General features: G+C 39.1%; 1 protein-coding gene across 1 annotated transcript in view; it reads right to left on the reverse strand.

Annotated features, from left to right (window-relative positions):
* CDK13 (cyclin-dependent kinase 13) overlaps positions 1–15977 on the reverse strand; it is a gene marked incomplete at its 5' end in the record, with an annotated part of 143426 nt that extends 127449 nt beyond the window's left edge. The window contains one exon of the mRNA XM_011973170.1: positions 15847–15977. Coding sequence (XP_011828560.1) covers positions 15847–15977 — 131 coding nt within the window. The remainder of the gene's footprint in view (positions 1–15846) is intronic.

Here is a 15977-nt window from a genome sequence, read left to right on the forward strand (position 1 = left end):
AAGATTGTGCCATTGCACTCCAGCCTGGGCAACAGTGTGAGACCCTGTCTCAAAAAACAGGGGTGGGTGGGTGGGGGTGGGCAAGAGATTCATGTAGACATTTCTCAAAAAAAGATTTTGGCCATTTCTCAAATGGTCAAAAACACATGAGAAGATGCTCAACTTTACTTGTCATTAGAGAAATGCAAATCCAAACCAAAATGTGATCCCATTGCAAATACCAAGATGGCTACAATCAAAAAGAAACTTTTGTTGAGGATGTGAAGAAACTGGAACCCTCATATGTTGCTGATATGAATATAAAAATGATGCAACTATTTTAAAAAACAGTTTATCAGCTCTTTAAAATCTTAAACATAAAATTATCATATGACCCAGCAATTCTACTCCTAGGTATACGCTCAAGAGAAAAACAAATGCTCATGCAAAAATGTGTACACAAATGTACATAGCAGCATTAAAAAAAATGACCAAAAAGTTAACCCAAATGTCCATGACTAATGATAAAGTGTGGCATAACTGTACAATGGGATATTTGACCATTTAAAGGAATATTGATCCATACAACAACACAAATAAACCTTGAAAACATTATGCTTTAGTGAAAGAATCCAGCCACAAAACACGATACTTTATATGATTCCAGTGAAATGAAATGTCCAGGATAGGTAAATCTATAAAGACAGAAAGAAATCACCAACCGTTGGTTGCCAAGACTGTAGGATGTGGGAATGGGGAGTGACTGCTAATAGTCATGGAGTTTCTCTCTGGAGTGACTGAAATATTCTCAAATTAGTGGTGACGGTTACACAATGCTATGAAGAGACTAAAGACTAATAAATTGTAGCTTAAAACAGTAACTGTACGGTATGTGAAATATATTTCAATAAACATGTTGTTTTTAAAACCAGAAAAGATAACATAAAAATGAAAAGTTTTGTGTTTATTCTAAAAGTATACTTCCTTTATGGTCCTTACGCCATATTAAAAGTAACGACAACAACAACAAAAAGACACATGGCTGACTTTTTGCAAATGTGCTCAAGCAAACATGTTCTAGTCCACTGAGCACAAATTCTGTGTTTGTCTTCATGTTTTCCTGAACCATGCCTTGAGATGTATTTTTGAAGACGGAAAAAGAAAAGCAGGTGAGAAGAGTAGAAGGGAGCTCAGTACTTAATATGCACAAAGGCACATACTTTGATAGTCTCTCTCCAGCCATCAAGAATTCGTTCACAGTATATTACTAGACTTTGTTAATATCAACAGAATTTTTTTTAACCCTGTGAGGCTGGACCTTTGCGGTTTTTTGTTGTTGTTGTTGTTGTTGTTGTTTTGAGATGGAGTCTTGCTCTGTCGCCCAGGCTAGAATGCAGTGGTACAATCTCGGCTCACTGCAAGCTCCACCTCCCAGGTTCAAGTGATTCTTCTGCCTCAGCCTCCCAAGTAGCTGGGACTACAGGCGCCTGCCACCACGTCTGGCTAATTTTTGTATTTTTAGTAAAGACAGAGTTTCACCATATTGGCCAGGCTGGTCTCGAACTCTTGACCTCGTGATTCACCTGCCTCGGTCTCCCAAAGTGCTGGGATTACAGGTGTGAGCCACCGTGCCCAGCCTGAACCTCTTTTTTTAATCCAAAGCAATTTAGGCTGAAGAAATAGTTTGCTACAAAATACAAGGTTTTTGTTTTGTTTTGTTTTTTAGAGATAGAGTCTTACTCTGTTGCCCAGGCTGGAGTGTAGTGGCGAGATCTTGGCTCACTGCAACCTCCGCCTCCCGGGTTCAAGCGATTCTCCTACTTCAGCCTTCCAAGTAGCTGCGATTACAGGGGCATACCACTACACCCGGTCAGTTTTGTATCTTTAGTAGAGATGGGGTTTTGCCATGTTGGCCAGGCTAGTCTCGAACTCCTGGCCTCAGGTGATCTGCCTGCCCTGGCCTCCCAAACTGCTGGGATTACAGGCATGAGTCACTACACACAGCCCTAGAAAATACAATTTTAAAACAAGACAGGCAATTTAATCTCACTTGCTAGGTACCTACTATCATATGCTGTACTAGGTGCTTAAGAACCACAAATATTTTAAAAATCACAGGACTTGAAATCCAGTGGCTGAAACAAAACCAAAATATTATAGAAATTTATCAGCCAGAAATGCAACAAGTCAAAATATTAAGGAAAAAAATTTCAGTTTAAGATTCCATACCCAGTAAAACTATCTCTCAAAATGGAGAGTTTATCAGACATACAAAAAGCAGACCTACATTATAAAAAATGTTCAAAGTCATTCCTCCAGCCAGAGGAAAATGATACTACATGGAAAGTTGGATCTGTAAAAAGGAAAAGCACTCGAAAAGGTAAATATTTGAGTAAATATTTCCCCAAGAAGTGACTCTTCTCATTTTAAATTTTATGTCTATGTATAACACACATACGCCATGCAAACACAGACATAAAACAAATGACAACAGCCGGGTGCGGTGGCTCAGGCCTGTAATCCCAGCACTTTGGGAGGCTGAAGTGGGTGGATCACTTGAGGTCAGGAGTTCGAGACCAGCCTGGCCAACAGGGTGAAATTCCATCTCTACTAAAAATACAAAAATTCATTGGGCGTGGTGGTACATGCCTGTAATCCCAGCTACTGGGGAGGCTGAGGCAGGAGAATTGCTTGAACCTGGGAGGCGGAGGGTGTAGTGAGCCAAGATCGTGCCATTGTACTCCAGCCTAGGCGAAGAAGACTCCGTCTCAAAAAAAAAAAAAAAGAGGTGACAACAGTACAAGATGAAAATGTAAGTATGTTATCATAAAGTTAACATTATACATAAAAGTAGACTGATAAACATGCACATTATAAGCCTAAGGAGAAAATCTCTGTTACTGTGGGTTAGGCAAAAATTTTTTTGGATATAAAAAGCATAAATCTGGCTGAACGCAGTGGGTGGCTCACGCCTGTAATCCCAGCACTTTGGGAGACAGAAGCAGGCTGAGGTCAGGAGTTTGAGACCAGCCTGGCCAACATGGTGAAACCCTGTCTCTATTAAAAATACAAAATTTAGCTGGGCGTGATAGCACACGCCTATAATCCCAGCTACTCAGGAGGCTGAGACACGAGAATCGCTTGAACCCAGGAGGCGGAGGTTGCAGTGAGCTGAGAACATGCCTGGGCGACAGAGCGAGACACGCTGTCTCAAAAAAAAAAAAAAAAAAAGCATAAATCAGAAAAATGCTAAACTGGTTTTTCATTAAAATTTAAAACTTTTGCTCTTGGAAATTACTGTTAGGGAAAATGAGTCACAGACTGAGGAAAAAACGTTTGCAAAACATGGATTTGTATCTAGCATATATACAGAATTCTTACAACTTAGTAAGACAACCCAATTCATGAAGAATGAACATTTTGAGACACTTAGCAGAAGATATGAAGGGCAAATAAACATATGGAAGTATACTCAAAATTACTTATCATTAGGGAATTGCAAATAAAACCACAATGAGATACCAATACCCATCCATTAGAATGGCTAAAATGAAAGACTGACAAAAAAAAAAGAAGTCTTACTGAGGAGGTGAGGCATCTGGAATGCCCATACTGTACTGACTGGAATGGAAATGGCAAAGACATTTTGAAAAAGACTATGGGATTGTAGGAAGTCAAGCATTCGCTTCCCATACAACACAGCAAACCCTCTCCTAATTTACTCAAGAGAAACAAAAACAAAAGACCTGTACGCAAATGTTCAGTAGCTTTGCTCATAACAGCCAAAAACTGGAAACAACTCAAATGCCTATCAACTGGGTGAACTGGATGTAATAATTACTCACAAAGTGATCTCAGTTCTAAAGGTTATTTTTAAAAATCACTTCTGAACGAGATTAATGAAGGCTTCATAGATAAAAACAACATCTGAGACTAGGCGCGGTGTCTCACACCTGTAATCCCAGCACTTTGGGAGGCCAAGGCAGGTGGATCACCTGAGGTCAGGAGTTCGAGACCAGGTGGCCAACGTGGTGAAATCCCATCTCTACTAAAAATACAAAAACAACTAGCCAGGCGTGGTTGCGTGTGCCTGTAATCCCAACTACTCCGGAGGCTGAGACAGGAGAATTGCTTGAACCTGGGAGGTGGAGGTTGCAGTGAGCCGAGATCACACCACTGCACTCCAGCCACAAAGCAAGGCTTCGTCTCAAAACAAACAAACAAACAAACAAACAAAAAAACACCTGAACTAAGGTTGAAAGAACGAGCAAGGCAGATTGGCCAATTGAAGGAAGGATACAAAGTGAGATACAAGAAAATAGTAAATAGTCCAGTTTGTATTGTGATCAGGATATACAGTAAGAAGTAAGAGTAGTTTGGTTCAGTCTGTGTTGGCAGTCTTAAATGCCCCATTCAAGAATTTGATTCAGTGGAATACTCAAACCCTCAAAAGATCCCAAATGGCCAAAGCAATCCCGAGCAAAAAGAACAAGGCTGGAGGTATCACACTATCTGACTTCAAAGTGTATTACAAAGCTATGTTAATCAAAAGAGTATGGTACTGGTATAAAAACAGAGACACTAACTGAAGGAACAGAATAGAGAACCCAGAAATAAACCCATTTACAGTCAACTGATTTTTGACAAAGTAGCCAAGAACATACAGTAAGAAAAGGACAGCCTCTTCAATAAATGGTGATGGGAGTGAGGCACAGTGGTGCATGTCTGTAGTCCTAGCTACTGGGGAGGCTAGGCGGGAGGATTGCTTGAACGTAAGAGTTCTGAGACCAGCCTTGGCCAACACAGCAAGACCCTGTGTCTTAAAAATAAAAATAAACAGGGGTGGGAAAACTGGATATCCACATGAAGAATAATGAAAATAGACTCTCATCTCACACCTTATACAGTAGAAAGTAGAAGAAAAGCTCCATGACATTAGTTTGGGTATAAACCCAAAAGTACAGGGAACAAAAGCAAAAATAAACAAAGGGATAGATCAAATTTAAAAGCTTCTGCAAAACAAAGGAAACAATTAACGAAGTAAAGTGACAACCTGTGGATAAGGAGAAAATACCTACAAACCACACATCTGATAAGGGATTAACATTCAAAATATTTTACGAATTCAAATCAACAAAGAAAATAAATAACCCAATTTCAAAAATGGGCAAAGGACCTAAATAGACATTCCTCAAAAGAGGGAACACAGTTGGGTTTGGTGATTAATGCTTGAATCCCAGCTACTTGGGAGACTGAAGTGAGTGAGGTGGGAGGACTCCTTGAGCACAGGTGTTTGAGACCAGCCTGGGCAACATAGCAAGACTCCATCTCAGTGTTTAAAAAAAAAAAAGGACATACAAATGGTCAACAGATACATGAAAAAATGCTCGTCATCATCAATAATCACCAAGGAAATGCAAACTATGAGATACCACCTCCCACCTGCTAGAATGGCTAGCATCAAAAAAATGAAAGATAACAAGTGTTGGCGAGGGTATAGAGAAAAGGGGACCCTTGTGCACTGCTGGTATGAATGTAAATTACTACAGCCATCACGGATAATGGTATGGAGGTTCCTCAAAAAAGTAAAAACAGGATTACCACATGATCCCACTTCTGGGTATATACCGAAAGAAACTGCAATCAGTATGCGTAGGAGATGTCTCCACTCCCATGTTCATTGCAACATTATTCACAATAGTTCAGATATGGAAGCAATCTAGGTGTCCATCATTAGATGAACGGATTAATTTTTTTAATGTGGTTCAGGTTTGTTTTTTGTTTTGTTTTGTTTCTGAGAAAGGGTCTCACTCTGTTGCCCAGGCTGGAGTGCAGTGGCACGGCTCAATCTCAGCTCACTGTAGCCTTTACCTCCAGGGCTCATGCGATTCTCCCAGTTCTGCCTCACAAATAGCTGGGACTACAGGTACATGCCACCATGCTGGGCTAATTTTTCTGTATTTATAAAGAAGGGATTTCATCACGTTGCCCAGACCAGTCTCAAACTCCTGAGCTCAAGCGATCTGCCTGCCTCGGGCTCCCAAGGTACCAGGATAACAGGCCTGCGCCACCGCACTCAGCTCAGCTTTAAAAAAGAAGTAAATTACGTCATTTGTGACAGGAAAATAAACACTGCATGATCTCACTTATATATGGAATCTAGAAAATTCAAACTCATAGAACCAGGGAGTAGAATGGTGGTTACCAGGGTCTAGGGGAGAGGAGTGTATAGGGAAAGGGAGATGCTGATCAAAGGACACAAAGTTTCAGATAGACAGAAGGAATAAATTTTAGTGATCTATTGCGCAGAATGGTGACTACAATAACACACTACATATTCTGATATTGACAAAAGAGTAGTTTTTTTGTTTTGAAACAGAGTCTTGCTTTGTGCCCAGGCTGGAGTGTCATGGCAAGATCTTGGCTTGCTGCAACCTCTGCCTCCCAGGGTCAAGCTATTCTGCTGCCTCAGTCTCCCGAGTAGTTGGGGTCTACAGGCACACGCCACCGTGCCTGGCTATGTTTTGTGTTTTTAGTAGAGACGGGGTTTTGCCATGTTGGCCAGGCTGGTCTTGAACTCCTGACCTCAAGTAATCCACCCACCTTGGCCTTCCAAAGTGCTGGGATTACAGACGTGAGCCACTGTGCCTGACCAGAGAGTAGATTTTAAATGTTTTCTTCAATGGCTGCTTGGAGCTGTGTTAAAAAAGAAAATTATTTTAAAAATGTTTTCACCACCAAAATAGCATGTATGTGATGTGATGGATTTCTTAATTATCTTGATTAAGCCCTCCACAGGTAAACACCAAAATATCACACACATAAATTTATATAATTATTTGTCAATAAAAAATAAATTGGCCAGGTGCAGTGGCTCACACCTGTAATCCCCACACTTTAAGAGGCCAAGGTGGGCAGATCACCTGAGGTCAGGAGTTCGAGACCAGCCTGGCCAACATGGCAAAACCCCATCTCTACTAAAAGTACAAAAATTAGCCAGGCATGGTGGCGGGCACCTGTAATCCCAGCTACTCAGGAGGCTGAGGCAGGAGAACAGCTTGAACCCAGGAGGCATAGGTTGCAGTGAGCCAAGATCACACCACTGCACTACAGCCTGGGCAACAAGTGAGACGCCATATCAAAAATAAATAAATAAAGAAATAATTTAAAAAGTATTTCATTCTGTAAGTATCTTACAGAAAGAAAAAATCAAATGAAAGTGGTATTTTAAATCTGAATGCAGAGAACAGGAGGAGCTTAAAAAGAAATCCAAAAGCAAGCAGAACTAACAACAAAGCATTCCAAGACAAATGTGTAGACCAAAAGACCACTGAAAAAAAAAAAAAGAAAAAACTTTACAGAACAAGAAGTTCATTACAATTATGGAGGGAGAAGATGTAAGTACTACTAAAGTTTGACACTAGGTACCTGGGAGAAACTACAGCCACTTAAAACACACATGTGCACACACACACAGAGACCAATCAAAAACCTAGTCTTAAAACAAAACATTACATAAATAAGGTTAAAAGATAAAAGACAAGCTCATGAAAAATACTTGCTAATGCCACCAAAAAAAAAAAAAAATTAGTAGCTATAACACACAAGTAGCTCTTACAAGTTAATTTAAAAAAAAAAAATGAATCAAGAAATTAGAACATCTGGCCAGGCACAGTGGCTCACACCTGTAATCTCTGCACTTTGAAAGGCCAAGGCAGGCAGATTACCTGAGCTTAGGAGTTTGAGACCAGCCTTGGCAACATGGTGAAACCCCGTCTCTACCAAAAATAAAAAAATTAGCTGGGCATGGTGGCATGCATCTGTGATCCCAGCTACTCGGGAGGCTGAGGTGAGATATCACTTGAGCCGGGAGGTGGAGGTTGCAGTGAGGAGAGATGGTGCCACTGTACTCCAGCCTGGGTGACAGAGTGAAACCTGGTCTCAATTAAAAAAAAAAAGAAAGAGGCCAGGCGCGGTGGCTCATGCCTGTAATCCCAGCACTTTGGGAGGCCAAGACAGGTGGATCACCTGAGGTTGGGAGTTTGAGACCAGCCTGATCAACATGGAGAAACCTCGTCTCTACTAAAAATACAAAATTAGCTGGGCGTGGTAGCGCATGCCTGTAATCCCAGGTACTCTGGAGGCTGAGGAAGGAGAATCGCTTGAACCCGGGAGGCAGAGGTTACAGTGAGCCGAGATGGCGCCATTGCACTCCTGCCTGGGCAACAAGAGCAAAAAAACTCCGTCTCAAAAAAAAAAAAAAAAAGAAAGAAAGAAATTAAAATATCCAGTAAACAGATGAAAATATATTAAACCGTATTAAATATCAAAGTGCAAATAAAACAATAATGATTCCAGGCACCAATAGTGGCTCACAACTGTAATTCCAGCACTTTGGGAGGCCAAAGTGAACAGATCACTTGAGATCAGGAGTTCAAGACCAGCCTGGCGAACATGGCAAAACCCCATCTCTACTAAAAACACAAAACAACAACAACAACAAAAAAACAATAATCGAATATGTGACAACTCCAAGTGTTGGTGAGACTCAGGAAATGGGTACTCCCACACTGCTGGGAAATGTAAATTTGTAAAAGCCTTCTGAAAGGCATTTTGAAAGTGTATCGATGTTTCACATGTATATACCATCTTTGCCTCAACAATTTCACCCCTGGGAAATTCAATCTAAAGAAGATAATGGAACAAATGCACAAAAAATATATTTGCTTTAGATACACACACAGAGCAAAAATTTAAAAAAAAGAAGACTAAGAATTTATCAAAGTGGATTCAGCCAAACAATGTATGCTATATCCATACAACAGAATACTAGGAGCTACTAATAAAGATGATATACTGTACTATGGAGTACAGGCTCCAAGACAGTATCGTTACATGTTCCCACTTATGTAAAAAAGTCTAGAAGAAAGTTTATCAAAATGTCATGAATGATCATCTCATCAGGTAGCTGGGCTTAAGAGGCCTTTTTATCTCTTATACTTTTCTGTACTAACTGAAAATTTCTACCATTAGCCTCTATTATGTTTGCAAACAGATGAAAAATAATAAAGAGCAGTATCAGAAAAAAAAAAAAGACTCTAAAAAAGGTGAAATAATTTTATGTTAGATAAATTGAGTTTGGAATGCCTACTAAATATCCCAGTGAAAGTGCCCCTATGCAACTGAAAATGCAAACAGAAAAGCGGGGAGGCATGTAGATCATTTACCATTTTCGGTTCCTCTCACTAACCTTCTCATTTCCGTTTTATTTACATTCCAGTTTTACCTATATTTATCCTCTAACGTACATCAATTTTATTTTCGAAATACATGAAAAACACTAGGTTCTTCCACAACTTAAATGTACAGGAATTAAAGGAACAAAATCACTGCAAACAAGTAATGCTTCTGATTCTGGCTTGGTACTTCTGCTTCCAACACCCACTTTAAAGCTTATAAATTTATAGAAAACAAAGCCAACCAAAACCAAAATAACAACAACAAAATGATAGTCACAAAGTCCAAAATAAAGGAAAAAATTAAAATTACCTTATATGTGAATATTAAGCAACATTCACTTTCAACTGGTTTTTCAAAAATAGCTACAATTTTTCAGAGTCGGGAAATGAAAGTTTGACATAATGTCTGCTGAGAAAATTTTCCGTTTAAAGATTAATTCAAACTCACCAAGAATTTATCTTGATCAGCACAACAGAGAGCAAATATAAACATTAGGTCTGAATTTATTCCATTCACACTAAAGTGAGTCCCAGCATCCTCTACTCATTCTAATAAAGTAGAAGCTAGAAGGAGGTTCTTAAATTCCCTCCTTATAAATCGAAACAATTACCTGCCCTATCCTAGAGTATGAGAGTATGTGTAAACCAAAATACCAAGCAAGTTTAGAGATGTAACTGGCATCTGTGCAGACTGGTTTATACTAATCTATAGAGGGAAAAAATGTATTTAAATTAAACCACCAAAAAATAAGCTCTGTAATTTTCCTCTAGGAGCTTACAATCTAGCAGGGAAAACACAAAAGTAGCCAGTCAACTAAGCAGATATTAAACACAATTTTTTAAAGTTCTATAACAAAGATAAAGTGCTGTGGGGGCACAGGAAAAAATATTAACTTTTATCTAGATGAATGGAAAAAGGTCTCAAGATAGTGGGATTTAAGGCTGGACACACTGGCTCATGCCTGTAATCCCAACACTTTGGGAGGCAAGGACAAGAGGATTGTTTGACCCCAGGAGACCAGCCTGAGCAACATAGTGAGACACCATTTCTACCAAGAAAACACACACACACACACACACACACACACACACACACGACGGGGATTTTTTAGCTGAGTTTTAAATGCAAAGCTGGAGATGAAGAGCAAAAGAGAGTTTAGAGTGTCTCATCATTTAAGCTAAGAGAACAGCAAGTATAAAAATAGAAATAAAAATGTCTCTGAAAATAGAATTCTGATAGAATGGAGTCAGATCATAAAAGGCATTAACTGATGACGCATTAGGAAGTTTAGAGTTGGCCATGCACAGTTGCTCATGCCTGTAATCCCAACACTTTGGGAGGCCCAGGTGGGAGGATTGTCTGAGGACAGGAGTTCAAGACAAATCAGAGCAACATGGTAAAACTCATCGCTACAAAAAATACAAAAAGTAGCCAGGCATGGTGGCGTGAACCTGTAATCCCAGCTATTTGGGAGGCTGAAGCAGGAGGATCCTCTGAGCCCAGGAGTTCGAAGCTGCTGTAAGCCATGATCGCATCATTGCACTCCAGGCTGGGCAACTGAGCTAGACACTATCCCTTCAAACAAAAAAGTTTAGGTTTATTGGAATAATAATTCTAATATAATGGGAGTGACATGAGCTAAACAAAGACATTAACTCTCCTCATAAAGAATGAACTGAGAAGAATGGATGAAATGAGAAGACTGGTAACAGTAACAGGAAGTCTAGCTAATTAACCTGAAAGGGTGATAGAAATGGAAATAAATATTAGTGAGAGTGGAAAAGAAATATGATAAGGACTGAGTAGATGTAAATATCAGGTAAAGTTTGGTCAGAGAAGGAGCAAAACACAAGGCCATCACTTTGAAATGAAAATAATGATTACAGCTCTGGAAATTTAAGACAGTTGACCTGAACTTCCATTCCCTTCTGAGAGTTTCTGCATTTGTTCTAATATCCTATTTTTTGACACTTTTTAAAAGCATTTTAAGAATTCCATTCACCTAGGGATTTTCATGACTTATTTCTATTAAGTATATATTAAATCAGTGGCATATTTTTTGAGTTTCTTTTTTCATTATAGAATATCTTCATTTCATATACTTCTGAACCATAGTTTTCAGGACAAAACACTAAATAATCCATAACAGAGGTACCACATATAGTAATAATTTTACTTATTTATATTTGGAGTCCACCCATCTTTTTCAGATTCTTAGGTTCTTGTTATCATTCCATAATGAATGCTTCTGGACTTCTTGGTGGAATGGAACTTCCATAGGTTTAGAGAAAGAACAGAACATACGTAGTAATTTCTTGCACAGATTTTAATCTGACATCAGTAACTTCAGCTCAAAATAATTCGGGAAAACCAACACCAATAAACTAAGAGTAATTAATGTCTTCAAGAAATGTTTTTAGCCAATCTTTGTAAAGACAAAGTAGAAAAAAATCCACAAGATTTAAACCCAATTGTTCATAAAAACTATGAATAAACACAAATAAGCTGAAAGACTCTTTAGAAGATTCGTCTTTTAAAATCCTCAAAATGCTGAAAAAATGGCCAAGGAACAGAAATTAACACATAAGTACCCAAACAGAAGCTGATTTTTCACCAGAACAGGTCATTATGTGAGGTGGCCAGCGCCCCTGAATGCCAACTGAAGTTCAATGACGCATACGCTTTAAGTGGTAAGTGGCCCATTACCCCATGTTCTTTAATGAATAGACTGCTGTTAGAATTCTTCATACTAGGCCAGGCACGGTGGCTCAAGCCTGTAATCCCAGCACTTTGGGAGGCCAAGACGGGCGGATCACGAGGTCAGGAGACCGAGACCATCCTGGCTAACACGGTGAAACCCCGTCTCTACTAAAAAATACAAAAAAGTAGCCAGGCGAGGTGGCGGGCGCCTGTAGTCCCAGCTACTCGGGAGGCTGAGGCAGGAGAATGGCGTAAACCTGGGAGGTGAAGCTTGCAGTGAGCCGAGATCCGGCCACTGCACTCCAGCCTGGGCGACAGAGCAAGACTCCGTCTCAATAAAAAAAAAGAATTCTTCATATTGTAATCAAAATCCACCTTCATATTGTAACCAAAATCCATGCTCTTTAATATTAAGAGCATGTACTTTCAAATCAGTCCAGGGTTTCAATCCAAGCTGACCTTGGAACAAATCACTTAACTTTTTAGAGCTCCCGTTTCCCAATCCATCAATGGAAATGTTTCCAACTATCACATGGATTTTGGTGGTCAATGTATGTTAAATATTTATCAACACCTGGCATACAGTAAAACACTACAAAAAGTACCCTCCTCACTTTTCAATACACCCTCACATTTATTATAGGGCCAATCAGCAAGATTATGTGACCTTCCACAGTCAAGTAGTAAAGAAAATATGACAAACAGATCATACAGGGGAAAAAGTAAAGGTAAGAGGGAACTGACGAAAAGAAACGCATGAACTGAGGACTGAAGATTCAAATGAAGACAAAGAATAAGTTGTGAAGCAGAAGTCACTAAAATGAAAAGGATTTATTTATCTGACATCAAAAAAAGCTTCAGCCTGGGTACGGAGGCTCACACTTGTAATCCCAGGACTTTGGGAGGCTGCTGCAGGTGGATCATTTGACCCAGGAGTTTGACACCAGCCTGGGCAACATGGTGAAATTCTATCTCTATTTTCAGCTTATTTAAAATTGTTTTTCATCTTCATACCATGATTTCAATACTATTTTGAATGTGTATGCATTTCCTTAAAAATGTCGACACAATTCATTAATATATAAGTTCTGCGTAGGCTGGGAAAAGATTACACTGTTTCTTACAGCATTACACATGGTCTATATTAAATATTTGACTGAAGTTTGTAATACAGGCCCACATTAGTATTTTTTATGTTCAGGAAACTCCAGCATCCCTTCATTTACCTATTCAACATTTATTAAGAGTGTACTTGTGCCAGATACAGTGCTGAGCACTGGAAACACAATGGTGGACAAGACAGGCCAGTTGCCTTCATGGAACTCACAGCAGTCCATTCATTAAAGAACATGGGCCACTTACCACAAGTAATACATTCTGAAAACAAATAAAACTTTCTGCATTCATCTGTACAAGTGAGTTCAATTAACTGTTCCCAAAAAGTAACGACACATTTACTATACTTTAAAATCTTAAGATTTTCCAATCAACTATTTTAGCTATTAATTCTGGGCCCCATGTTTTCAGCTAGACATTTGACAAACTAGATATAATGTGAAAAATCTGAAAACCATACGAGTTTTTTAAGCCTAGAAGACTCAGAAATCATCACAACTGTCTTTACATTTTAAAGGGTTAGCATACACGTGTGCTCTGTACCATTCCAAAACGTTAAAGTTGGAGCAATGGATAGAAGTGGCATGAAGGTGGATTTTGGTTACAAAATGAATTCTAACAATTTGAGATATTGAATAACTCAACCACCTTAAATATTTCTGTGAGACTGCATGTTTTAAAAAGATAAATTTTCATTTAATCCTTGAAATAATCCAGAAAAACAAGTGTTTCCCTGTTACAGTTTAGGAAACTGAGTCTTCAAGGATCTTGCTAAAAAATCAAGTCCCAAATCTAGTGGAACAGGCTGCCTCAAAGCAATGTGCTTCCCACCTCCAGATGTATTTAAGGCACACACCAAATGGCCATCTATCAGGAATGTTAGCCAAGATACCCTAAAGTTCCTTCCAAATTCAACCCTTTAGAAATACCGCTGGTCAATATAAACACCATGAAAAGATTCTGTGTTGAATGGTCCTCCAGAATGCAAGCTCCATGAGGGCAGTAACTTTTTCTTCCGTGCTACATCCCAATACCTAAAACAGTATATGGCATACAATACAGGGTCAAAAAATACTTGCTAAATATGAATAGTCCTAGTCATACATACCACGATTATATATTTCATATATATATAAAATACATGCCACTATTATACAATAAAGGACCTCGCTGAAGTAACCAGCAACTAAAAAGCCTAAGTATAAAATCCATTCTTAAAATTGCATCAAGCACTTTAAATTGTTCAGGTCCTGAAACTTCAACCAACCAGTTTGCAAAACAAATTCAACTGCAAAAACTGCAAACCTTTTGGCAAAGTATTCTAGTTAAAAGCAAAATACAAACTCTTACAAGATATAATGGCTAATTTTGATGAATGAGTTTTTCAATTCTTCACTAAGGCATCAACTACCATTTTAAGTGTGCTTCAACACTCTTTAAAAGAGTGAAGCAATTTATACAACTCTTTTGGCTTAAAGACAAACTCACGCTCAGATCTCTACAAACATCACACCTTCACATTTACTATGCCGATGCTTCAAAATGGTCTGCTAATTTTGCAGATGCATATTCGTATTATGTTGAGATTCCATATAATCCATACTTAGGGGTACCGTATATCCACTTGCCATTACTGAAACCCAATAGGAAAAACTGATACAAATGTCATTTTGCAATACTCTAAACTATAAGGCCTGGAATGTCCAAATATCTCAAGGAATATAAGAACCCATAAAACACTCGAAAGTTGTTTTTAATGCACTTTGCTTAGTGGATAAGTATATTTTAAGGCATATTTTTTAAAAAGAATATTTTATAACAAAAAAGGCAAGAAAGCTACCTAAAAGTTTTACTCCAATTTCACTAAATTAAATTACACCTTTTGAAGATTTCTGGACAAAGATTCTGATATTTAAAGGTATAGTTACATTGTGTTTTTATCCTTCCGGCATATCTAAGAAAAAAAACAGTCGACTTAGCTTTTAAACTAAGCAGTTGCAGGCTTATAATAGTATAAGAACGTACTCAGCCATTCACTTGGTTACACTAGGTTACACCACCCAGATTTATAATGTTATTAGCAACTGGGTGTCATCACAAACCAACAAAGAAACCACAATCTTGTCATTTTTTCTGCTTTCTATAATTATGACTTTGAAAGATCAGGTAAAAACTACCCCACACAAGAATATCACTAAATAGATACCTTCCTTATCTCTTCAGTATTCATAACTATCAGCTTCCACCTAAGCTTTTTTCACATACTAAAAGAATAATAAACTTTACAGAAAGGCTGCTTCTCCCATCTCTGTAATCATCATAAGAAACATGTGCAATCCACATCGAACTCTGACATCAGCACCTGATTCTTATTCCCCTGTACAATACTACATCCTAAGCTGCAGTACATTCTTAAATCCCCAACAATGAAACCTCTTCACAGAACTTTCGAAATTTAAACGACTTAAACCACCTCTGGGTTTACCCAAATTGTACCTGAAACGCAAAGAGCAATTGAGAGAAACCTGTTAACACATTAATGCAACAAGTCTGAAACTTTGAATTCTTCCTTAGAAATCTTCCCTGCCACAGTTAGGAGAAAAGTTCCGTTCACCCAGTTGCTTTGTCCCTTCGACCCCCTAAAAGTGTCACGCGCGCGAAAACGCCTACCCTTCCTGGGAGGCTCAGGCAGTGTTGTCTCGTCTCGGTGGTGGACCTGAATGGTTTTGAGGACCCAGGCACCACTTTCCCTTCACCTGGGGATCTGGCTAGAGCAGCCAAAGTACACACGGGCAGAACGACGGGACTCACCTGAGCACAGGGCTGTAGGGACTGCGAGAACGGCGCCAGCTGCTGCTGCTGTAGGGACTAGGGGACACGTCGCCGCCCCGCTCGTAGGAGCTGTGGCGGCTGTAGCTGGGGGAGCGGCGGCGGCTGTAGGG

This window comes from Mandrillus leucophaeus, unplaced genomic scaffold (assembly GCF_000951045.1).
Source record: "Mandrillus leucophaeus isolate KB7577 unplaced genomic scaffold, Mleu.le_1.0 Scaffold100, whole genome shotgun sequence".
Classification (NCBI taxonomy): Eukaryota; Metazoa; Chordata; class Mammalia; order Primates; family Cercopithecidae; genus Mandrillus; species Mandrillus leucophaeus.